At 33.4% G+C, this 24,852-nt stretch overlaps 2 protein-coding genes across 3 annotated transcripts; one reads left to right on the forward strand and one right to left on the reverse strand.

Moving 5' to 3' along the window:
- The first annotated feature begins 241 nt into the window (after window positions 1-241).
- LOC140801459 (MADS-box transcription factor 50-like) lies at window positions 242-16,880 on the forward strand. Of its 2 annotated transcripts, none has more exons than XM_073156593.1 (7): window positions 242-669; window positions 15,252-15,333; window positions 15,847-15,908; window positions 16,036-16,135; window positions 16,223-16,264; window positions 16,362-16,403; window positions 16,529-16,880. In XM_073156593.1, the coding sequence occupies exons 1-7, from the start codon at window positions 488-490 to the stop codon at window positions 16,646-16,648; spliced, it is 630 nt and encodes a 209-aa protein (XP_073012694.1). In that variant the 5' UTR covers window positions 242-487; the 3' UTR covers window positions 16,649-16,880. The 2 variants fall into 2 exon arrangements, with proteins under 2 accessions (XP_073012694.1, XP_073012693.1); XM_073156592.1 differs by having other exon boundaries at window positions 292-669; window positions 15,850-15,908.
- A 1,099-nt stretch (window positions 16,881-17,979) lies between these two features.
- On the reverse strand, window positions 17,980-18,659 carry LOC140801254 (brassinosteroid-responsive RING protein 1-like). The gene has a single exon (XM_073156269.1). The coding sequence runs from the start codon at window positions 18,541-18,543 to the stop codon at window positions 18,073-18,075; it is 471 nt and encodes a 156-aa protein (XP_073012370.1). The 5' UTR covers window positions 18,544-18,659; the 3' UTR covers window positions 17,980-18,072.
- Window positions 18,660-24,852: the final 6,193 nt, after the last annotated feature.

Genomic DNA, 24,852 nt, shown 5'->3' on the forward strand with positions numbered 1-24,852 from the left:
CTTCACACGTGTCGACGTCTCCCGCCCACTCCCGTACGGACGAGCATTAGAAAGCAGCTCCTATCCATCAATCCGGCGCTACCCAACGAAAGAACACGGAGCCGAGCCACTAGGAACTCGAAACGTGGCCGCCTCACTCGGAGAAGGGGCAGACAATGTGGGGTAGTTTTTTGGTTACTTCCGTCTTCTCGTTCTATTCACCTAGGAGATGCGAAAAAAAAGGAGAGAAGGCAATTAGGGAGGGGGGGGGGGGGGGGGAAATAAATAAATATAAGAACAAAAGGAAACAGCGAACTCTTCCAAAAAAAGGCAATAAAAGAATAAGCCAATTGCCATTTATCGCAAGCTCTTTATCGATCGGCTTTCCCCTCGTTCCTTTTCCATTTGTGGTAACGCCGTATATTTAAATCATCCCCCCTCCCCTACTACCCCACTCCCTCTGTCGCTCTAGAAATCGAGATCAAGAAGTAGAGAGAGAGAGAGAGAAATGGTGCGGGGGAAGACGGAAATGCGGCGGATCGAGAACGCGACCAGCCGCCAGGTGACGTTCTCGAAGCGCCGGAATGGTCTCCTCAAGAAGGCCTTCGAGCTCTCCGTTCTCTGCGACGCCGAGGTCGCAGTCATCGTCTTCTCCAGCCGCGGAAAGCTCTACGAGTTCTCCAGCTCCAGGTCTCTCTCTCTCTCTAACAAATATCTCTCTCTCTCCCTCCCCCTCTACTTCTTATGTTTGATGTGGGTCTCACCAATCATCGATCTGGATGGTCACATCAAGATGACCATCTAGGGTTTGTGTTAAGATTGCTCATCAACATCACCAGTTTTACAGCATCTATATATATATATATATATTATGGCACTACTACCAAGAAATGGGTTAAATTTGTCTTTAAAAGTGCTAAGTTGAGACGACTCATTAGTGCTTGGTGTTTGATCTTTATAACCTTTTCAGCACAGTAGCACAAGAAGTCTTCCCAAAGTAGTACAGTTCTTGTAGATTAATTTTAGGCTGTACGTACGGTTACCTGTAGCTCAGTGATGGAATCGATGTTTCCTTCCGAGCTTGGATGTGAAGTTAATATCTCCATCTTCCTCAACAGATGATAGAAACTTTAATTGATTACCACTCAATTGATTTGCAATTTCTCTAGCTAGTGTTAGTGGCTTCATAATAGGAATACTTAGTTTCTCAATGCTACCTTTCATTAACATATAATTGGACGTAAATTTCGGGAAGTACGTAATAGATATGTTAATCATAACGTAAGGCACAAGATTACACAACTATTACTCTTAGACATTATCCATTATTAAATTGAAGAGGATCAAACACTAAATGAAACGTGTAATATTTCGTACACTTTGATATATTGGTTATTAATTAATACTAAAACGGACTTCGAGAATATTGCACATCTTTTTATCAGGGCACGCCATTATGGTATATTTTCAGCTTTTTTTTTTTAAAGAACTTTATTTTGGATTTCATATTAATAGTACATAGGAGTATTGCATTCAAACGTTTAGTAACAACATTTTAAAGCAAATCTTCTAGGATACTCATAGTACATTGGACCAACTCAAACTTCACCAAAGTTTGAAGGGTTTGGATCTTTTGTTTACTAGCAAGTATTTTTCTAGGATTGGTTTTGTCTCCTCGGAAAAAAAAAACTTGCACTGTATCTAATTTTGATTAGATATCAGACTCCTTGTTTCTATAAATTTATACCTATTCCATTAGTCCATGGTAACCAGAACTTATTGTTATCTTTAATGACGTGGCAATTAAACAGTAAACACAGTATCTGGTGGCCGAATTCTCGGGTATACATTCTACTATATTTCTGTGAGTTTGTTGATAAAATATTATCTATTTCACTTATGACAACTTTTATATAAAGCATTTACTAGTGTGTATATTTTAGTGGCTAGCTATGCTTTGAGTTCAAACCTTTGCACTCAAATATGTATTCATTGAATCTATCTCCATTTTGATGTTTATATTCATTTTGGGGAGTAATAGACTATGGCAGTACGTCTAGGATAAAGACAAATACATATAAGATCAAATTTATTTCCAAAATCCTTTGCCCTAATGAATTTATCTCATTTAGTGATTATATTCTTCCATAAAGTATGCACTTAGTATGTAGGCATAGGAGATCTTGTGTCAACTCATCCTGACATTCCAAAGTTACTTACTGCTATTATCTAAGAGAAATTTACTGATAAAGGACTCTGCACTGAACGAAATAGAAAAATGAGGAAGGATCTGAACAACACATTCCCATGTAGTTAATTTTCGAGTTTTGATCTAGTTTCAGTTTTTTCACTTCTTTTATGTTCTCATGCTTCTAGTCTCTTGAGACTCTTGCTGTTACTAACACAATTGTTTTATTTACTTATTAAACTTGTTTTGTTTTGTTTTTGTTAACAAGCCTTTGTTTATTTGCCTGTAAAATCTGCCTATATTAATATTCTTTGCATGAATTAACCAACATATGATATTGCTACATATTACTTTATGAGATAATTGGTTCACAAGAACAACAATATCTAGATTCTTTGTTATGTTGGGTATTATCATGTCACCTCTTACCATTTCCTTTCAACAGCAATTTTTTTTTTGGTCTTTTCTCTCTCAAGACCCGTTATACTTTAATATCATTATTCTTCCATTTTGAAGCACTATCTGATTTTTCTTGTACATGTCTAAGTAACATGAGGACTAAGACAAGTTGAAAGGATTAGTGTGGAATTGAGATGTACTGCTATTAGTTTTACAAACACTACTTCAGAAGACGGCATGAAGAATATTTATTGGGTTTTGCATACAAAGGAATTGAAGGAGAAAAGTAACACATATTACTACACCACTATAATGCATGACCATTTTTCTTCCATCATTTATGTAAGAATATTTTTGTCACTGTTGGTTCATAGTTATAGAAATCATCAATTTGAGGGAAAAATTAGTGGTCAACTATGTAAGATAAAGCCAAACCTTCTTTATGAGTAGAGCTGCATGAAAAAAAATTCAAACTTGTGGAAGTGTGTCAAGACAATTTGGCAGATATCCTCACCAAAGCTCATCCAAAGGCCGACTATGAAAAACTTGAAGAGAGCTCTATTGGTAATAGCAAGTTTGATCGAAGAGGGGAAATTAGCTTTTAGCTTGCCACATCTTTTCATGTAAATGCTTATCTGAATATTGTGTGTATTTTTATGGAGATAGGGAGGGGGGTTATAGAGGGAGAGAGAGAGAGAGAGAGAGAGAGAGAACTCTATATTAAAACTTAATATAAAGTCAATTTCAATGTAGTCCTAAATAAAATGCTAAATCGTTAACATTTTACCTAGTCAAAAGTAAAATGCTGATTATATCAACTTTTCATTAGAAAAATGCTGATCTAATTAATATTTTAATTGAAAGAAAAATAGTTGAACAATTCAGCGATTTATTAGATAAAGAGGATATACGTAAAATGCTAAAAAATTAAGTGTTTTTTTATTACAAACATTAAATGAGAAAGATATAAGTAAAATTATAAAGAAAAAGTTTGTAACATTATAACTTTGTGCACGGTTATCTATTTTAATTATAAAAAATATTATTGTGAAGATATAAAAAAATTCTATTGAATTAGAATAACATGACCATTTCATGTAGTGAACTGCTTTCAAAATCACAAAAAAATGGATTATAGCTCTTCCAAATTTATCTTTTAAGTTTTTTAAGATAAAACGCTCAACTATTCAATATTTATGTTTAAAAAACGCTTAGAAAATGCTATGCTGTGAAGAGTGACTGTTTTATAAAATAAAACTTTTGATATTTTTATATTAAGTTTGAGGTACGGTGCATGTGGATAAATAAAATACAAAAGTGGGCTAGCTTTGTTCAAAAGTCAAAGATTTAACAATCTTCTAGCTGATGAGTAGGATATGAGAACAAAAACTCTTATCACGAGGTGACAAAAGGAGACTTTTCTTTTCCTCATTGGGATAACCTTTAAACAATCAGAAAGACAATTGATAGCTAGATAGATGGATAGTCTAGTGTTTACTGTGAGAAGTACAAGTGTTTCAATAGGACTATAGTGAGTAGGACCTAGAATGTGTGCCATATTGGGCATTTGGAGGTGCTCAATTTAGAGGCTGGCGATTTTATTTTCAAACCGTTTCTCTTAAGTTTTGCTTCATTTTAGCAATAGAATGGAAACACACTCACCATCAAAATATATGTGGTATTCACTTGCTAATCAATATTTCTACATAGTACTATAATAGATAAGCCAAAATTTATCAAAATAATCCAAAGCAATAAATAATCAAAATATCGACATGCCATAACAAATTTTAGAATACATGTCTATATACCCTTACAAATGTTCCTAGCCCACAAGGGGGCAAAAATTAAAAATCCATATAAATAAATAAATGACACAAACTCTATTTATCTTTGCCAAATCCTTTACTATCATGATTATGTCCAAAATCTTACAAAAATATAATTAAAAGGTGATGAGCATAAAGCCTAGAAAGTATAATTTATAATAATTAAATAATAATTAAATGCATAAATAAATAGAATATAACATGATCGACTAATAATGCACCATCAAGATTTTCATAATGATAGCAAATTATTCTTAGTTTCAATTTTCAAAAGCATCTTGTATATCATATCATATGCTCACATGGAGCATCAAGATAACACTACATCAATTATATACAGATCAAACGAAGGACAGACGACTAGCGATCAGGTTGCCAACACAACCTTGCAATATTGTATGACCAGTTATATATAGTCATTAGATTAAGAACCCCAGTCATAAATCCATACTCATATCTCATTCATCATTGGACTCCTTCCTAGGATCATGAGTACACAACTCAAAATGATGTCCTAATGCTTCGTTATTAAGTACCACTAGAGTTACAACTCTTATCTTACAATCATAACTTCTAAATTAGGTAAGTGTCTAATCTCCATACTCGGCAGTGTTTACACCTTCTCATACTTGGTATACAATATGTCTAATTAAGAGAGTAATATATACTAGTGAGGTGAGATTTAACTACCCAGTGATACATGCATGTGGTGGTGTCTATTATCATATTAACATGACATGATTAGCATAATTGAAGTGCACACAATGTATAAAGCAAGGTTTTAGTAATGGGGATCTAGATCGGTTGCTCAAAAATACTAAATGGATTGACAATATCAGCCGTATTTATTGTGTATCAGCCACTTTAGTATTAGATAATTTTTAATGACATAAAATTTAAAAATATTATAAAATACAAGAGAAATTCTAAGGATAATATAAATTATTTTATGTGAACTAAATGGAATTTCTTTTCTCAAAGTAAGTCTAAAGGTTGAAAAACTAAAATAATTTTCCTTTTGTCTAAAGAGTTCTACAACTCTAGTTTCTACTTCTCTGAACTCTCTCCCCTCATCTCTCAAGTATGGCCACTTAGCTAGCACTGTCTTGTATCTCCTCTCTCTTTCTCTTCCTCTCCTTTTTTTCAGTCTCTTCCTCTCCTCTTATAGCATACATATTATCTCTCTCCTATCTCTCTAGTCTCTCTCTCTCTCTATATTATTGCAGTAGTTGAAGGGTACTTGCAATAGAGGAGAACAAAATAAAGGATAGAGAGAGAAAGAATGATAAAGGGAGAGTGGGAGAGAGGAGGGAGGGCATAAGGAGAGAGAGAGAGAGAGATCGTTGGAGAGAGGGTGGTTATCAAAGAGAGAGAGGAGAGAAAGGATAAAAAATAAAAGTTAGAGAGAGAAATGAGGACTCACTAGAGTCGTCGGAGGATGTGAAAGCCATCAGAGATGATCTTCGAATGTCTACCGGTTATGGACAGCTTGCCTCCCAGGTTTTATGCCACTCTGCACTTATTCTTTGTGCAACCACTTGCGTCGCGAACAAATCATCGCTCCATCATACACTGAGTACGATAATTTTGAGTTGCATGAGAAGATCACCATTGTGGAGGAACGAGAAGAATCTGTCATCACTGCGAAACCACAAAGTAAGATCCGATGGTCACCAAAAGTAGAGTATTCTTGTATCATCAAAATAGTCCATCATTATATAAATTAACTTTCTTCTTTACTAGAGGTGAGCAAAAGAAAAGATTAAAGAAAAAGAAAAATAGAAAGCTAATGCTTCAAAAAACAAAAATCAAATTTAAAATTTTTTGAGAATTTTGACACTTTTAAAATTTCAAAATGTAAGAATTTTGAGAATTTCAAATATCTGGTGACTTATCCCTTCCTTGAGGTCTCAACAAATATTTTTTCCCTAATCCACCCAACAAGTAACTATCCAAAAACTAATCAACCCTATCCAAAGTTCAATTTTAACTTTCTTCCCCCCTATCCCAAAATACCAAAATTTCCTTTATTTTCTCTTTCCTCTAATCCATTAAACTTGAACCCACTTGAACCCAAACTTATCTAAACCCAAACCAACTCAACTCACCAATTCAATCCTCCAAATCCATTAGCATCCAACCCAATCCAACCGTTAGCTTTAACCCCAACCTCATTCCCACCCGTTAGCCTTAAATCATCTTCAACTTTAGCATATCTAAACCTAGCCCAATCCCATCCCAATTGCTTCCTTCACTGAACTCCCCATGCCAACAGCTTCTCCATCGATGTCGTTGCCACTAGACTGCTCACAACCGATGCTATCACCGCTAACATTGCTCTTCGCTAAGGCCGACATTGCAAGCATCGCTATGCTCCACCGCTGACACCATGTTCTCTAAATTCCACCACCTGTTATCACTCCTATCCTCTACCACCACATCCCCATCAACTCCTCTTGTCCCCACGATCGGTGCCCTTTTTGAAATTGAAGATAAATCTTGACATAAAAAAATTTGGGTATGAAACCCTAACTTAAAGGTGAAGCTGTGAAACATATCCCTAAGCATAATGATACTCGGCTTAACTAAAGAGACTTAGTAGGAACCCGACATACTTAGAGCAGTATAAGGAAAATGCTAGTTCACTGAATGATAAGTTTTATCATTAGGATAATTTGGGTCTGAAACCTTAGCTTGAGGGTGGAAGTGTGAAACCTATTCCTAAATTTAATGATATTTATTTTGATCAAAGTGACTTGGAGTGATAAGAAACCATTAGACTGAAGCAATATAAGTGTTGTAGGGGACAAACTTAACAGAGTTACTTTTGCATCTTTTTTATGAGTATGGCTTGTTCACAATCATCACTATAAGAATAAGTAGTAGACGAAGAAGTTAAATCGAATGGGAGAATTTCGTCGATAGACAATGTGGAATGAACTTGCACCGATTGTTTGGCTATAAGACTAATTAGAGCCGCAAGGAGAGATCTCATTACAAATATTTTTGCTTTGTAAACTCCTTAAAAGGTTTCCCAAGTTTTAATTAACAATGTCCATTTGGCAAACTCAAGCCTAAACTGGATGGTCCTTTCAAAGTTCTTAGAAGAATTGGAGACAATGCCAACAAAATTAACCAATTAACCTACCAAGAGATTACAATGTTTCAGCTCCCTTCAACGTCCGGGTTCTTTCATCTTATCATAGGGAAAATGATGTTGATGAACTTCAAGGCAAGTTCTTTTTAACCAAAGGGAGAATGACACTGATAGTCTCCAAAGCCTAAAGCAATGCAAGTACATTCTATAACTCTTGCATGCATTAATTATCTTTTAGTTTTGTCTATCTAACTTCTTAGCATTATGGTGGTAAATCGAGGGATGGAAATATTATCATAGCATTTAATAGTAGTAGGGAAGTTAAAAGAGAAGGTAATAGTAGTAGTAAAGGGTGCAATCAATAAGTAGGGAAGTGAAAGCAATCTCTAACCCAATAGAGGAACAAATAGAACAATATTGGATTATATTAACCAAATATTAGCAAGGCTAATAGTAACACTAATTTGGGAAAACTCAATCACAATGTTAGCAATAATTGTCACGATCCAAAATCGGAATTATGACCAGCCATGTACCTCAATATGTTTGAGATATACGGAGCCTTACTAATACTTCCTAAGTACATAATGACAAAAATTAATAAAAATAAGAATTTAATTTATATAATTTAACTTAATAGAAAATAACCAATGTCATTAGTAATGTGTCTTTAAGCAAATTGAATTAAAAAAAATTTATAACATAATGACCAAAAGAATGAAATGGTAAAAGGGTAAGTCATAAGTGGAAGTGGGGCCCCGATACATCTTGCTTAGTCGCCATGCTAACCATTACCTGAAATATTAGAAGAGAAAAAATCTATGAGCTAACAACTATAGCTTAGTGAGTGGAATCCACTCGAAAGTCAATTAAATTTAAAATCTATAACTTAAATAAAATTTAAATCTAATGATATAAAATGACAATTATACTAAACATGTTTTTAAAGTAACAATAATGACAATAATAATAATAACATAAAGTTATATCTCATAACATGATCAGTTTCAACATATTAAAATTTTTCCTAATAATATTATTATTATTATTATTATTATTTATCTCATTTGGGTCTATACTCTGTGGATCCACATCAACTAGAAGTCACCTCAAGATGGCACTCGAATTTTTTTCTCATAGCTGATCTTTTTTGGTTATCAGGAGGTGTCATTATGTGATAAACACACTGTGTCTCTTCTACTAATCATTGAGAGAGATTAGAGTCACCTTAAAAAATCTTTCGATCTAATTTGGGATTGTTTCCTAACCCCGCTAGAGTCACCCAAGAAAGTCATCACAATAATCTAAAATAAGACTTTTCCCTGGACTTCTAGTTAGACTTGAATCACCATGGAAAGTCACAAGTGATCTATACCGGGACTATTTTCTAAGTCATACTAAATATCAGTTATATTTTTCCCTACTAAAATTTTATAATTTGCACGAAGTATAGCGCTGCACTGAATTATATATTTTGCACACAGAATTATAATAATTAAATTGCACACAGGAAATATAAAAATTAAATTTGCACATAGAAATATATGGTCTAATAAAAAGCACGAAATATAGTATAAATAAATATGTGAGTGAACCCACTCACCTGAGTCTAGGTAAAATAACTAAAATCTCTAATCTTTAGTCCACATGCTAAAAATCACCACCTTTAATAATAAATAACAATAAATTTTAAAGTTAAATTATATCATAATTTTAAAAACTTAAAGCTAAATAAATTGTTCAAATGGGTCAAATCGAGCCTAATTAGGTGNAGGCTGGGTTGCGGCTGGCTCGTAGTCCTTTTTTTTTTTTAATAATAACCGAGTTGGGCCAAGGCCCAACCCAATATTTAAAAAGGACTGGGCTCGCAGCCCATGACCCAATACTAAGGATCGGGTCAGGTCTTTAGATCCAAAATCTAGACTCAAACCCTAAGGAGAAAAGGTTAGCTCGGGTTAAAGTTGAGCCCAACTCTCTCTTCCCTCGATGAGAACGACAAGGGAGAAAAAGAAAAAGAGACGGAGGGAGAAGGAAGATTGTCGCTGATCACGATTGCCTGCAGTCGGTCTACCTCGCCAAAGCCCTCCTCGCGACCATGCCGACCACACAAGGTGGAGGAGAAGTCACCAGTGATGACCCACAGCCTTAACCCATGGCCGACGACGATTTGATCCACGAAGGCTCTCCTAGAAGGCAACCATGGCACGAGGCCAATGATGTGGAGCTACTGAGCATGAGTTGTAGCGACCCGAAGCTACTAGTCGATTTGATTTGTCGACGAAACTGCGAGCACTATATTTATGTATTTTTAATATACTCTATCAAACTTAAATTAAATTTGAGGGGTGAAAGAGGGCTTACCGACAAGTCGCGTGGTGGTCTTCGATTACTCTGACGGCGCTACAACAGTTTGATTCCATGGTGACAACTCCGATAATGAAAAAAGAACAAGAAGAAGATGAAAAGAGGAAAAATGAGGGCGGGGGGTGGATAATAGAGGATTTAGGGTTTTTATAGGTTAGGTCTCAAATATATACAAACCACAAAGAAGAGAATACAAAAGACAAGATTTACGTGTTCAGTTACATGTCTACATCTATGAGTGATGCAAATCTTTAATCCACTAAAAGAGATGCAAGAATACAATTATTTTTAAGCCTCCAATCTCCCTTAATACAATAGATATTTTCTCTCTCAAAAGTTCTTGATTTTTTTGCCCTATACCCATCTTAATGGTATTTATAAGACTAACTTATGAAGGGAAAACTTTGTTGGACATTTAAACGGCTACCCCAGTGCGTTGGAACGCTCTTTTGCAAATCTCTATAAATGCGAACGCTTTGTTTGAACGCCTTGTAGAATTGAGCCAAAAACAACAATTTTCCACCTTGGCGAAAATTCCAAGACTTCAACCAAAAAATTTATCTCTACCATTGCAAAGAGATTGAAGAAACTCCAAAGAAATACATCGCCTACAGATTTATGTCCGAAGATGCCAAATCTAAAACAATCAAACAAATGTGATATTAATCAAGTCCAAGCACTATTAAAACTTTGACCTTTGTAACTATTTTTACCAACTTTTCTTCATTGTTATCTGCAGTCCCAATCTTTCAAAGAGAAATATCACCTTCCTCCAAAATTTCTCTCACAAAATAAAATTGGATGTTGATGTGCTTCGTCCTAGCATGATGAACTTAGTTCTTTGCTAAACAAATTGTGTTTTTACTATCACAATTCACCTCCACCTGCTTCCGGTAAACACCCAAGTTATTAGTCAAACCAATTAACTAAATAGCCTCCTTTATAGCCTATGTCACTATCTTATACTCTTCCTTTATAGTTGATAGAGTAACATTTAATTATAAGTAGACCTCCAACATACCAATCCTCTCGCAAGTGTGATATCCGGTAGTAGATCTCAGTTTGTCCAAATAACTTGCATAATCCGAATCGACATATCAAACAAGATGTAGATCAAGTCTATCATCTTTTATAAATTTCAGACCAACTCCCAAAGTACCATTTATATACCTCATAATCCACTTCACGGCCTAGCAATGGCCTTTCTCTGGAGTATGCATATATCTACTAACAATACTGATGTCTTGTGAGATATCAGGCTTAGTGCACACCATTGTGTACTTTTGATATAAAATCTCGCTTGACATCTGTGGTCAGTGACATAGCTTTACTAAATCTAAAGTGAGCTGCCATTTGTGTACTAATTGATTTTGTCTTCTTGTTAATGCCAAACTGTTGTATACCTTCTTCAAATAATGTTCTTGTATCAAGCATAATGTCCCCTTTTTTCTATTTTTTTTGATTTCCATGCCGAGTATTTTATTAGCCTCTCATAAATTTTTTATTTCAAATTCTTTATGCAATTGGAACTTCAATTTATCAATCTTCATCTTGCTCTTAGATGCCATCAACATGTCATCTATATATAAGAGCAAATAAATAAATGATCCATCTTGAAGCTTTTTAAAATAAACACAATAATCATGGTGGTTCTCTTATACTTTTGCTTCTGTATAAACTGATCAAACCGTTTATACCATTGCTTTATAAACTGCTTCAGGCCATACAAGGACTTCTTCAATTTGCAAACCATATCTTCCTTTCCACTGACTTCGAATCCTTCTAGCTGGAACATGTAAATATCCTCGTACAAGTCGCCATGCAAAAATGCGGTCTTCACATTGCAATACTTGCTCTCCCAAATGCCAACCTCATATGTCATAATTTAGTAGAGTTGGCCACATTAATTGAGTCGCTAGAAGCCACAGCTACACTATCGATATTTGTAGAATCATGCAAGAAGTATAGATTACTTCTTTTTATACCTTTCATTACAACTAAGACTCCCAAAGAAATCTTCAGCGCTCCACCTCTCAAAGTAATAGTGAAACTTTTTAATTCCAAAACACTAAGTAAAATAAGGTTATTCTTTAACTGTGATATATACCGGACTTTTGTTAGCTCTTTCACAGATCCATCATGAAGATTTATGCAGATGATGTCAATGCCTTTAGTTCTACATGGGCTATCATTACCCATGAATACAACTTCACTGAGATATTTTCAAAGGTGGAAAACTAATTCCTGTTATGACATATATGATATGTGTACCCAGAATCCAATATCCATTCATTCGTGTCACAAGCAAGAGCTGAGCCTATCAATACACTCTATGATTCCTTATCATCCAAATGTACCGCATTTGCCTTTCTAGGTTTCTTCTCCTTGCTCTTCAATATGAAGTAATCCTTCTTTCAATGCCCTTTGTTGTGACAATAGAAGTTGGTCTTTTGTAGGAATTTTTTTATCTGAAGATGCACCCGTTGTCTTCGAATGAGATTTGCCTCTCTTCATAAATTTTTTCTTCTCTAATCTACCCATCACCGACAAAGCATCTGTGACAACTCAATAATAGCTTGTTTATCCAATTTCGATACTCATTATTGATCAATGCATTTGTCACATTATCATAATGAATAAAGTCTTTTCCATATAGCAAAGTAGTAGTGAGGTGATCATAAGTATTCGACAATAAATTTAAGAGTACCAATGCATTATCTTCATCTAAGATCTCCACATCCGATTTGCAAATTAGCAAGTAGTTTGTTGAGGAGTTTAAATGCCCGGCTGTAGGCGTTCTAATCTTATACTGAAATCGGAAGAACTTCTTCAAATAGAGCTGATTTTCAGTACTCTTTGTCATGGATTTGTTTTCTAATTTCTTCCACATGTTTTTTACTGAATTTTTGTTCATAAAAAATATTTTTGATCCTTTGCTAAGCATAGTTGAATGGTGTTACAAGCTTGCCTGTTCATTTTCTCTCATTTTTGCATGATTTGTTCATGCTTCTCCTCTAATGTAATGTCCAATTCTTGTTGAAATAAGATTTCATTATTTCAGATTACCGCATTCTAAAATTATTTGTGTCATCAAACTTCTCTACTTCAAATTTTGTATTTGAAATAATTTTTCAGATTTGAATAATTTCGGCATTCTTTGCCAAAAAAAACACCAATTTAGGAAAAACTCAATCACAGTGTTAGGAGTCGAGAGCAATAATCATCTAAGACAATCATAAGCAAAAATCTCAAATATATGCAAACCATAAATAAGAGAAACAAGAGACAAGATTTACGTGGTTCAGTGATGTGCTTACATCCTCAGGTGATGCGAATTTTTAATCCGCTAATAGAGATGCAAAAATATAATTATTTTCAAGCCTCCAATCTCTCTTAATACAAATGGTACTTTCTCTCTCAAAAGCCCCTTGATTCTTTTTCCCTAAACCCATCTTAATATTATTTATAAGACTGACATACGAAGGGAAAACTCCGTCGGGCGTTTGAACGGCTGTCTGAGTGTGTTCGAACGCCCATTTGCAAATCTTTGTAAATATGAACGCCTCTCAGACTTTCGAACGCTTTGTAGAAAAATAATAATTTCTTAGAGATTTGTAAAGAGTTTCTTACCCGTGTTACATAGCACTAAGAAAGTATCATTTATAGGCATACTTGTATTTTTCTGGGTGGATTCCAAGTGAAGAAATGTATGCTCGTCTCCAACATAGTGGATTCTGTGAAGGAATAAGTGTTTATCTGACATATTTGTATTCCACTCTCTAGTCTCCAAATTACCCATCTTTAAATTCAATTCACATATTTATATTTAACATCTCTTCCAATCTAAACATGAAATTTTCCATCATGTTGCCTGATTTCGCTCGAAAGGGGAGAATATTATTTGCCACTTGTGTAAATCCTTATCTATGTTGTACAAGATCACGCTTTTGGCCACTTTCAAACTTGTGCCTGGGACATCTGGAAACTTGAAGGATTTTATATTCATATTTCGGTTCAGACATAAAGAGCATTTTATCAGGTAGGTTGCAGTGAGCACACATTCTCCCTAGAACTTGAAGGATAGAGATGCATGCATTGGAAACAGAATGCATAGTTAAACTTCAAGAAAGTGATGATTTTTACACTCTACAAGACAATTTTTGAGGTGTGTGTACATAGGCTCTTTTATGCACTATGCCATGCCCTTGGAACAAATATTGTGAAAATACACAAGCAATTGTATTTATCAGTTTTAGATCACATTAAATAAACTCACATGTAATGAGCATAATAATCAACAATGCTTTAAAGTAATATGCACCCAAAGTTATCACAATGAAATAAATAAAAAATGAACCAAGTATTGCTTATACTTGATTGAAATGGTAAATGAGCTTGCGTAGCAAGATTGTGGACGGATACTGTCAAGTGACAGAGAAAGGCCAAGAAGGCAGTTCTTTGAAGGCAAATCTGGGGGTTTATCTTGCTGGATATGGTTAAATATAAGGCAATGATTGGCCGAATATGATAATGTTTAAAACAGCTTGATGATGATAATCTACCAATTTAGCTGCTATATCAAATTCGCCATCTACTCAATACATTTCAGCCATAGAAGCCAAGAATTTTGTAACACTTTTTTGTAAATTTTTTTTGACTCAGATGCAATATAAGAAAACTAGTATATCCACGATTTATTTCCTAAGTGTAGAAGCTTCATCCAAATGCCATCTGCCAATGTCTTCAAATTTTTACACAATCTGTTGATTATATCTATCATGTGTTGAATGCCTAATGACTTATTAAATTTTGTCTTTTTTATTTGATTACATATTAGATATATAGCTTAGGAAAAATATATTTGTAAGTTTTTATCTGCAACCAGCCTTGGGCTTATATCACCCACCATATTGCTCACTATCTATCGCGCGCCATGAAATCTCTTGGTCGCTGTATACCCGCCACACGCTTTTTAGAATATTGTCTACCATAAGGGTGCATTTTGTTTGGGAGATATAGATGATGGAATTGCATTAATTATCCGTGTGTCCCACATATCTCATGTTTGGTATGAAAATAACGGACTGACGATTACTATATTGCCCTTGTATAAGAAATAATAAGTTGTACCTAAATTGCTGATTGACCTCTTAGATCTCATGAAAGACCCCTTATTCTCTGGTTTTGCTACCATTTTCCACTGTGGTGTTGCTAAGTCCATCTCAATGTTATCTTTAGCTACTAAAATTTGGCACACAGCCATAAGAGATAACTACTCTTTTTTGTACTGATTGTATGCTCTACTTTGTTGAGTAAATGTTACTGTCTCCTATCCTGGTACATTATTTTCTAATAGTTTCACAAACTGAAACTTTTCTATTTTGGTTATTTTCAGTATGCTGAAGACAATTGATCGTTATACAACACATTCAAAGGCATCCTACAGCGGCAAGAAACCAGCAGAACAAAGTATCCAGGTGAGGATTTCCAATTCTTTGCTTAACTAACACTCATCTTCTAATTAAAGCTTAACAATTTGGTCTCTTTAGCCATATTAACTGCCAGTAATACAAGAGATCTTATTGTACTAAGTTTAAATTGCTATAATGTAACATTCTCTCCCTCCCTCAATATTTGCAGCCAAACTTACATAGAAAGACACATTCACAGACACTCACATAGGTTAGTTAACATCTACTAAGTGAATCGAGAAATTAGGGAGGTCTAAATCATGATTTTCTACTGCCCACACCATCGGAATCAAACTTCTTATAGAAGCACCAGAGAATGAAGAATAGTGTTGAAATCATAAGTTTAATTTCACAATCTACCGTAGTATTGAAGAATAGTGTTACATAAGTGGTAACAGAGGTGAACATTGATATGGCTCCTTCAACAAGTATAAGCAAAACTAGCAGTGATACAAAAAAAATGCTCAGCATAGCAGATGTTATATCAATGTACTAGCATTATATTGTTCAAAAATGCAGCAGTGGAAGTCTGAAGCTGCAAGCTTGGCAAAGAAGATTGAGCTTCTCGAAACCTATAAAAGGTACTGACTTGAACTTACCAGAGTAGCTGAGTTCATCCTTCCTTTTTTTTTTGTGTCAGAACAATAGAAGTTGAACAATTTAGACACGGAAAGATATAAATTGTTGAATTCTGGAAACTTTCTGCAGGAGACTCATGGGTGAAGGTCTGGGGTCATGTACTTTGGAGGAACTACATGAGCTAGAATCCCATCTACAGAAAAGTCTAAGCAACGTCAGGGTAAAGAAGGTAATATATTAGCATTTGCTTTGGTGCATAGTATCTAACTTTGGTGAAAAGTTGCAATTAATGTCAATTTATATTATGTGCACATAGCAATGGAAGTTGTTGGAGAAAATTTCAGAACTAGAAGAAAAGGTTAGCTACTGCCATTTCACTGTTGTATTTTGCTATGAAGTCGAGACTTCAATATGTTTCCTGTCATGCTAATGAAGAAATTTCATTTCATCAACAGGAGAGGATGCTTTTGAAGGAGAATGCACTGCTTCGAGAAAAGGTTGTTAGTAAGCCGAATAATTTTTTGCACATCCTTTAATATGTCATTGCAGCATAGGATTTTCGATAACAGATGTTTCATTGACAAATTTGCATCTGACACCATATTTTGTTTGTTTCTTCAAGGTAAGCGAGTATCTACAGGTAAATGCACCAGAAAGGGTTGTTCCGGATGTTCAAGCTTGTCAAAATATGGAGGTAGAAACGGAGTTATTTATCGGACGGCCAGGAACTAGCGAGACTTGATGACATCTCCTTCAGTCAAAATTCATATATCATTGGTGATGTCAGACAGTAACTGTATTATCTTTTCTTTTCTATGAATAAGAAGAAAAAGAAAAGAGTAGCGGTATCTTAACAAGTTATTCATACTTGTACTCTATTTCTAATTCAGGGTTCTCTTAACAGATGTGAAGAACATGCATCACAATTTTTCTATCAGATAGAAATAAGATATAATACCAAAGTGTTTGCGGAATAACAATTCCTTCCATTTTATCACTTGCAATATAGCGCGTAAGCAAGGGAAGTCTGAAGAGAAAGTAGAAGGAAAAGGATAACTCTGAGCTTCTCTTCAAAATGTTTATAAATTGATAAATTACAGCTCTCTTTGGTTCATCTCACTTGGTAAAAATCCAAGAGTTTGATGCCGAACAGAGTATAGGAAGTGAGCAATTTGAAGGCTTCTATCAGTAGTAGTCCTTAAAAGGCAAGTGAACTAGAAGTATTTTGATTGGTAAGGAATTAAATAACAGCCTTAAGAGTGATGATCTAATTGCTTTACCGATAGCTTCATCCTTGTTTTACTCAGCCTAATGCTACTCTCTTGGTGCAAAAGAAACAATTAAGGATATAGAAGATTTGGCTTAAAAGGAAAAAAAGTTCAGAAATTGAAGTATAATATTTATCTGGGCTCCTAGAAATGAAATGAATCTATCAAACTTTGGACAAGATTTTTCCTATTGCACTCTGTATACATGGCGAAATAAGGACTTGAGAAGAATCAAAGAACACCAGCAGAGGTGGTTAATATGTGAGAAAGAACAGAGCTAGTGAGTTTGATTGGTAAACATAACAAGTACTGAAAAATCATATACAATTTATATTGGTTTAAAGGGACTTGCTATGAAATTTCGGAACATTCTCAAAATTATATACATTTATTACAATACTATCAAATTTTCTCCTTTTAGATGCTAATCTGAAATGTCAAAAGTTTCCTGAAAAAAGTCTAGGAGTGGGTGAGAATAATATTCATGAGCTAGAACGAGGAAATTTGGAAGTAAGCTTTACCGATGATCCAACTCAAAAAAGTATTAGATATGATGTTTAAGCAAAGACTAGATCAAAAACTGATTCTGTTTTCAACTATAATGGGAGTTAAAAGTCTTTTCTTCAATTAGAATCACATCCAAAAATTTATTAGTCTAGGTTCAATTAAACAAAGACACCATGATCACCCATGACACTTAAAATATAATACATTGTTAAACAATACTTCTCCTACAATCCAGTATCAATTTGAATCATGTATAACAACTTTCCATCACCATAAAAAAAGAAAAAGAAATGAAGAAGTAGAAGAAGAAGAAACTAATTACAAAATTTTTAACTAATTAATGTGATGATCAAACATTATATATCTCTTCACATTTGAGTAAAATTCTATTCTATTCTCCTCCCATATAATATTCCTCAGGCAATAGCAATGCCCTACACAATGGACAAGTGACCTGCCCCATATCCACCCACTTATCCACACAACCCTTATGGAATGCATGCAAACAATTCCCCAACTCCCTAACCTCATCCCTTGCTTGCAGTAGCCCTAAGCAAACAGCACAAACATCCTCCTCCTCCTCCTCCTCCTCCTCCTCCTCATGACATGAGCCCTTCGGGAGTCTCTCAAAGTTTAGGACCCGAAGCCTCGTCTTGATCGTCGAGGCGGTTATCGGAGGCGAGGGGGAGGCCAACGACTCGATCGCCGCCGATAGGGGATGCGCGTAATCTTCGATGCCTGAGCTGAGGCCAAGGTAGAAGAGAGCAAGAAAGAAGCCATGTTTGATGCAGTCAAGGAACTGGATGACAAGTATAAGAGGTTTTGGGAGGATAACACAATAGCAAACTGAAGGGAAGCCCATGATGAAGGTGGTGGTGGTGGTGGTCTTGGGAGAGAGAGAGAGAGAGAGAGAGAGGAAATGCGAGAATTAAGAGGACCCTGAGAGGTGGGGCATATATATAGGAAGGTTGGTTGTGACGTTAAGATAGATAGATAGAGAGAGAGAGAGAGAGAGAGAGAGAGAGAGAGAGAGAGAGAGAGAGAGAGAGAGAGAGAGAGGGTGGTTGACAAGCCATGTGCTCTTTGAGGGTTTTATATGGTGGAAATAGTGAAGGAGCTTCTCAAATGCTGCCGACTTTGACTCCTCAACAAAGTTCCCATGGATTGTTAATGGAGATGAACTGAGTGCTGAGAATAATTAATGGATCGATTCAGATGACGGCGTTGTCATCTTCTTTTTTATGTGTCTGTATGTCTATTGAAGGTGTGAACTCATAAGATAGATTACTCTGAAAACTAATCCGTTTAGGTAGAGGTGGTGTTTGGATAGAGAGAGAAATTATCTTTATCCCCGTTTACTAAATATTAACCTCAACATCTACGCAGGATTTAAACTCATAATCTTTATAGAGGTCTAACCAATGAGCTATAGTAAATGGTAGATTATTTTAAGTCAAACGAACATCTTACTATAAGGGTAGAAATGGTCTTGAGAGAAATCAAAAGATAATCACATGGTAATCACTAAATATTTTTTAATAGAAAATTTTAACCAATAACTAATAGAAGGTGTCTTTCAGATGTTTGACGAAATTAAGAGGGTATGTGAAAATAGGCTAGTAGTTTAGATGTAATTAATTTGATATGGACCAAGTTGTAATGTGGTCTCTTTGATGGTTAATTAATGATAAAATGGTCGCCGACGTAGTCGTACTTGTTTAAGTTATTTTTTTTATGTCACCTAGCTACTGTTAATTTATATTCTTCTTTTATTATAATGGCTATCATTGGGGAATAAACACAAAATTATAGATTAAAATAAAAAAAAGGATATATAATTGTTAAGAAGAATCAGGAATTAAGCTAATTAAAGTTGAGTTATTTTGTCGTCTTAGTGGCTATCATTCTGGAAGAAAGAGAGAATAAGCATGAAAGAGGGAATCAATTACTAAACTATAGTACAATAATTATACTATTTTGGTTGTTAGTTTACATTATTGAGGATTATATTTGTAAATAATAACTAACTACTCTTAATCCTGAATTATGATTTATTTTAAATCTATGAATGAAGTTGAAAAAAAAGAAGTAATCCTAGGACACTTATTGACCTAATCCCACAATAATTAACTAAATTTATTAAATTACCATTAAGAAAATCTTAATGTGTTTTTTAAGAGGTTTAGACATTGCTATTGTACTTTAGACAAGAGTACTTTAGAAGTTAAACAACAGAGAAAAGAAAGACATTAATATCTTTGGTATTTCAATTATAAGAAAGAGTGTATGTGAATATTGTGTCTATATTTTATGAGTAGATAGATCTACATTAAAAAATATAATATTGTAATTAATTCTTTTTATATTCAAGTTTTCACTTTTCGAGGGAGTAAGATTTTGTTGTTTGAGTAGGATTCACTCTTTCTAGTCTTAGAAGGATTTAGAAAAGATATGATTCTTAGTTTAATTAGATCTCAATAGATATGAAAAGTTCAGAGTCAAATCCTAGTCTTAGTAGGTTTTAGCTTTCCTAATCTAACTAGGATTTAACTTTGATTTGTACTTTCTATATCTATTTAAAGCTAGTTAAACTAAGAATCATATCTTTTCCGAGCATATATTAGATTCATGTTTTTTTTTTTAACTTTCAAAAGGTAAATATATTATCCCTATTGTTAGAGGTTAGATAGTTTTAAATTAATCACACTAAAGTCTTATAATTCTTCTCTTCTCCGCGCACTCTTAATCACACTAAAATTATAAATCTAGGCCACGACCTCGAAATATAAATTGTCGAACGAAAAAAGACTTACATAGAAATCTATCGTAGAAGTTTTTAAGCAATTTTTTTATATATTCGTATAATTTATTGAGTTAAAAACAATTTTATATTCGAATTTTGAAGTGCACTAGACACCTAAAATAGTTTGGTGAAAAACTCCAATGTTTAACTATTTTAAGTCTCTCAAATTTTCTTTTATTATATGTTTAATTTACCTTAAAACTTCAATACAAAAAATGGAAATATCAATGAATAGGTTTATATGAAAATCTAAAAGAAAACTAAAAAAAAAAAAGAGGCTAAATATAAGAGAAAATATTTCATTATAAATGACCTATCCAATTAGTGTATTGAAAAATGACTTATATAGAAATGCTTTCCCTCACATTTACCACTAATGATTTTTAAATAAATCATTGAACACAATTTATATTTAAAAATTGCTATCTTAGTTAGTTAGTGATTTTTTACTTAATTGTGGAAAAAATAAATAAAACTTAAACTTGAGAGGGCTAGTTTAGTCAAAAACTCCAAATTATTTTGTTGTTGTACACAAGTACTTGGGCAATTATAACCAACAACATAAAAGTTGTAATAATAAGAGTAAGTAGACCACTCTAGAAATTAACAATGAAGCATGCTTGGCGTGAAAAAGTAGGGAGAAAGGGGAGAAGATCCATGAGATTTCCATCTTGTGTTTCAAATTAATCTTTTGTCGGCTCACCTGTTAATTTGTTTGGATGCATCTTCATCAACTAAACCATCAAATTTTCTTCAGAAGGAAATTTGCAATTAAGTGCTAGGCCAAGGCTGTCTGTACTAGGATGGGTCATGGGTACTGATCATAGAAGCAAACCCTAATGATAGGCGAGTTTTTATAGTTCAGTGGTCGGATTCTATCAGTCCGTTATAAAGATTATATGATACTTGATATTGATAATTGATGAATGTTCTACTAGAATGTTATAGAAATATAGATTATGGCCGTGAATTTAGAGTTTATGTTATCAAACTTTCTCACCTGAAAATAGATATGCTCTTGATTGAGAAGTGAGAAGGGAAGTTAAAATCACAATTTATTTTAGAGTTTATTATTATATATATATATATATATATATATTTATAAAGAGAAGTAAAATGAATAATAAATATCTATATACTAGAATGTAAACGAATAATAAAAGTAAAATAAAAGTTTTTAATAAACTCCTCTAGAAAATTTTGTTTCCCAGTAGTGAAAGGTTTCATAAAATGCCAAGGATTGAATTGGTAAAGATCCCACTAATTAAAATCAATGCTCAAGAAATTAAATGTGAAGCTAGCCAAACCACCGACACCATTAGAAAACAAATGATAGCCGAAAAGAAAATTAATATATAATTTTGAAAAGAAAAGACCTACCCATCTTATTAAACAATGGACCCACTTCTTTCTTCTTTTCATTCCAATGAACATAGCCACAAAGTGGTTGGTTCTCATAGTTTTTATTTTTCATTTATTTACCAAACGGATAAGATTAGTATTTTATTTTTAAATAAAAATATTGATAAGTTTAGCATTTATATGCGTAAGTTATCGAAATAAAATACTAATCTTATAAAATAAAAATGTTAAACTTGTTAATATTTTCTCTCCTTAGATAAAATGTTGATAAGTTTAGTATTTTATTGATAGTTATAGTAAGTCAGATAAAAATTTTTTGGTATTAATATTTAAGGAGTTATCTATTTTGATAAAAATTTAAAAAAAAAAATAGAAGAGGGCTAATTTGGTCTCTTTTTCTTTTTGCTCCTAGAGGTGATGAGAAGCTTCCTCTTTACTCATTGGAAGGTACAAAATTAGACACTTTAATTAAAGCCTTTGGCTGGCATAAAATACAAAGGGAAAGGGGGGGGAAGAGAGGTGCATGCACTCATCTCTATACTATAAATAAATGTAAATATTTTTTATTAATATCAAACCTCCTCTCTTGATCTAAAATTTCTTCCAAATATTATTCTTTCTTCTTTGTTAAAAAAACCTATTTTAATTTCCAAAATAGCCCAATGTAGTATAAATATAATGCACATTTTTTATTTAAATATTATTTTTGCTACTTTCTTCACTCAACCTCATCGATCATTTGGGTCGGGGTTTTTTTTTTTTTCAATTTTCACGATTACAAAAAGCTCCGTTAACATCGGCCCGCCAAAAGATGTACAAGAGCATCTAAATAAACCCCTTTTCTTTAGGTTAGATTTTGGGTTGGATTCATTAAGGGCAAAGGGAGGGGAATGAGAGATTATGCATGTATGTTATGATAATAATAATAATAATAATGGAGTGGCATGCATGGATGAATGACTTCCCACTACTCCGACAATGCATCATGGATGGATGACCCCTCCATGCCATGATCTCCTCTTAGGTTGAGTAATTTTTGGCCAATTAAATGAATGAGGTCCAAAGAATAACCATTGAGAATTGTTTAACTCAAGGTGGGAGATCTTAAAATGATATGGAGTTTAATTAAAGAAAGTTGGTTTTTTTGTTGTTGTTGTAATAACCACATACCTATCTTATGGATTTATTTATTAGGAAAATTCTCCTCCCCTTGGATGGAATTTTTGCAATTTAATTATATTTAATTTGTAATGATAGACTCTTTTTGCACTTTATTATAATAAAATGTGCATCAACTAAAAAAAAAAAAAAAATATATGTATTCAATACTATACACTAAATTTAAAAAATAAACACAAATTAAACTGAATACTTTGAAAAAAATTCTTTATACGAGTATATTTGTAATTGAGCTGAGCGAGCTCCGATGAAGTTTGAATTGAAACTAATTTCAACTTAATTATAGAATCAAGACAATTTTAAATTAATTTCAAGCTCGAGCCTTAACTGAGTCAATCAATAATTAATTTTAAACGTCAATCAATTCAAACCTAAATCAGGGTGTGATCAAGCTCGAATGAAGGACTGAATCAATGGTGAAGATATATAAGAACTAATATACCAATATTATGGATCTGTAGATCTTGATTTAAAAAATTTATATTTGTCATATATATTATATATTTTATAATATTTAAGATTATATTATTATTTTTAGCTTTATATGAAGCTGGGCTTAATCGAGCTTGACTCACAAATTATTTTCAAGTCCATGCTGCAGATCAAATCTGAATTGACTTATTTTAACCGAAGCTTAATCGAGCTTTGTTGAGCCGAGCTCGAGCAGGCTCGATTAGTTTAACAGCCCTAAAGTTTGGTGGTTAGAGTATATTAATTGCATAAAATGTATTACTCATTATGTGTTAGAAATGATTAATTTTGGTCTTATGAGACATGCAGCATGCTAAAATGAATTAGGAAAAATGCTGAAAATGACACAAATATGCTAATTTAAGTCTAATCTCTTTGTGTTTGTAACTCTTTACTAGGTTTTATGATCCACAGCTAGAGAAAAAAAAGAGAACTGTACACCAAGAAAGTGAACAACTTCTAATAATGTTGATGAATGATAAAGTCATAGATCAAACTACCAAATTAGAGACATTATGCTTTTCCAATGGCAATACTCAGCTTAAATGCTACTTAAGTTGGTTGGAAGATTTATTGTCATTAAATCACCCACCAAAACTTTGTCATCACATCAATTATTTCTGTTAGTTTTATGCTGCATTATTCAATTAGAGATGTAGCTTACCCATATGTATCACCATTGAATAGCTTTTTCACTTGCATCCTTCCAAATACTAAAATCTTTTCCTTTGAGGACATTGATTTTGAGCTATTACAAGTTCCACCAAAAGATCAAGCACTCCTACAACATCTAATTCACACTCACTTTGCAAAAGATCTTACTCTAGCTTATCATAATCACCAAAAAGGATGGTTTAAAGTTTTATTGCCCCAAAGTTTAGAAATAAAAGACCTTGTAATTTGGAGGGTTGGCCCATTTATTGAGCCCATTTAGCTTTGTATATCTTAATTAAAAATAAAATCTTTTATTTGCTTATATGTCTATTAAAAGTTAATATTTATATATATACATCTTAAAACACACGTGCGTGCATATATATATATATATATATAATTTGTTTCGATACCTCTTGATTACCATTCAATTTTAGTCTAATTAACTTAATATAAAAAAGATAAAAATATTATTAACTAATAGAAATACTTGAGAATAATAATAAGAATATTTTTATCTTTGTATATTTAAACTGCCTAATTTTAATGGTTAATTAACTCTAAAAGACATCCACACAGTCAATAAGGGCTTTAAAAGATATACATATAAAGACGACATATTTTGAGGTACATGCAAATGTTAACTTTAGAGGAGTATACAAGAAAATATTGAATTTTTAAGGGTATATATGCAAAAAAAAT

The sequence above is a fragment of the Typha latifolia genome, chromosome 14 (genome assembly GCF_019914945.1).
Source record: "Typha latifolia isolate L0001 chromosome 14, TyphaL0001v2, whole genome shotgun sequence".
In the NCBI taxonomy this organism is placed as follows: domain Eukaryota; kingdom Viridiplantae; phylum Streptophyta; class Magnoliopsida; order Poales; family Typhaceae; genus Typha; species Typha latifolia.